This window comes from Tarenaya hassleriana, unplaced genomic scaffold (genome assembly GCF_000463585.1).
Source record: "Tarenaya hassleriana unplaced genomic scaffold, ASM46358v1 Cleome186, whole genome shotgun sequence".
NCBI classification, from domain to species: Eukaryota; Viridiplantae; Streptophyta; class Magnoliopsida; order Brassicales; family Cleomaceae; genus Tarenaya; species Tarenaya hassleriana.
In genome coordinates this window covers 191,755-193,165 of record NW_010965271.1, presented here as the reverse complement: position 1 = coordinate 193,165, position 1,411 = coordinate 191,755, and the positions used below count along the sequence as shown (strand labels likewise).

The window sequence follows — 1,411 nt, the reverse complement described above, 5'->3', positions numbered from 1 at the left end:
GCTGGATTCTGATGCTGGTAGGCATTTCGGGGTTGAGATTGATTTCCTTGAGAGGAGCCCGGGATAGATGAACCACCGAAATTGTTGTGCTGTGCATTTAGAGCGTTGGAGGAGTTCTTGTATGAACTACAAGGATTCATCCAAAGTTTCAACTTCGCAACAGAGAGATTCAAGCCCTTCTCTAACCTACCCTTTAACTATGTTTATCCAGGTTACTTGGGCATGTCGGTTTTAGGAGGAGACCGGCTCTCGGTGTTAGAGCAGTGCATTGCAAAGAAAATCGGGATTTGGATAACGAATAAGATTGGAAATGGGATCGGGATATCGTGGAGCAAGTTCATGACTGTTAACTTAGATTTGTATTTCATGGACCTGAATTTCTTCGTTGAAGAGAACAAGAGGAAGACGCTAGTTCTATACACTGAAGACATAATGGCACAGTCCATTTACATTTTCGAAGAGGGTGGCAGGTTCATAAGATGGGATGGACGTCATAATTGGCATCATTCATGCAATTATGTTCCGAGTTTGGTTCCAATTCCCTGAAGCAACAAAAGCAAACGTCGGTTTCCATTGATGAAGAATACAGAGCTATACATCAGTTGTTTTGTTCCTTTTTTCATGTCCTAATAACAATGTTCTGTCATGACATCAAATCTCTGGAAGATATTTTCCAATGTTCTGTTTCTCTCAATTTCCTGGATCTTCTGTGAAAATCTCCAGCTGCTATATTCATTGTTCTTGGATCAAAGAATGCAATGCTCTTTCGACGTCTTCAAATGGTTGGCCGGCATACAAAGTGAGCTGCCTCTTCTTCACAACGATCACTTTCTTCCCGGACAAACTCACTTCTTTGAGAAGATCCTGCGGGAAAGTTTTCAATTTGATTAAAAAAAAAAAAGAACATAAAAGAAACTTTAAAGTAGTCATAAATCCTTGGAAACAAATGCCGAGATTGTATTTCCGTTGGGACTAAGCAGTTAACATTTCGATCGAACTTTATCAATGTGTTTTCTTCTCGTCTTGTTACAGAGTACGAGTATTTACCTTGGTTGATGCAGGAACAATATCGGTGCAAAAACCACCTAAATCTTCAAAAACCGATTCCAGCAGATAACAGAAGTTTCTGGCATCATTTTGATCCTCAAATGCAACAACGTATGAATTCTCGGTCTCATTTTTATCCGCAGATTCCGTTCTCAGAATAAAGAAACCCTCAGATACTTCTTCGTCAATATTACTCCGCATAAGAATTCTCTAAAGAAGAAGAAAGTATAGAACTTTCGTTATCACTACACTAAAACTGTGTAAACAAATCAGAAAGACAGAGAGCCTGAGTATATACGTACCAAAACATATGGAAGCTTCAACCACCAAAAACCATTTTCTTTACCGGACTGCCTTTCACTGC

The 1,411-nt window shown here is 39.5% G+C and overlaps 1 protein-coding gene across 1 annotated transcript; it reads right to left on the bottom strand.

Annotated features, from left to right (window-relative positions):
• Positions 1 to 545: 545 nt before the first annotated feature.
• On the bottom strand, positions 546 to 1,405 carry LOC104810667. The gene is made up of 3 exons (XM_010537018.1): positions 1,350 to 1,405; positions 1,048 to 1,257; positions 546 to 864 (listed from the first exon to the last, which is right to left on the bottom strand). Exons 2-3 carry the CDS (start codon positions 1,246 to 1,248, stop codon positions 733 to 735), a joined length of 333 nt encoding a protein of 110 aa, XP_010535320.1. The 5' UTR covers positions 1,249 to 1,257; positions 1,350 to 1,405; the 3' UTR covers positions 546 to 732.
• Positions 1,406 to 1,411: the final 6 nt, after the last annotated feature.

Coding starts and splice junctions, on each gene's coding strand:
- LOC104810667 (XM_010537018.1), bottom strand. CDS start 1,248: ATGCGGAGTAATATTGACGAAGAAGTATCTGAGGGTTTCTTTATTCTG. Junction 865..1,047: donor TTGTTCCTGCATCAACCAAG/GTAAATACTCGT, acceptor ACTTTCCCGCAG/GATCTTCTCAAAGAAGTGAG.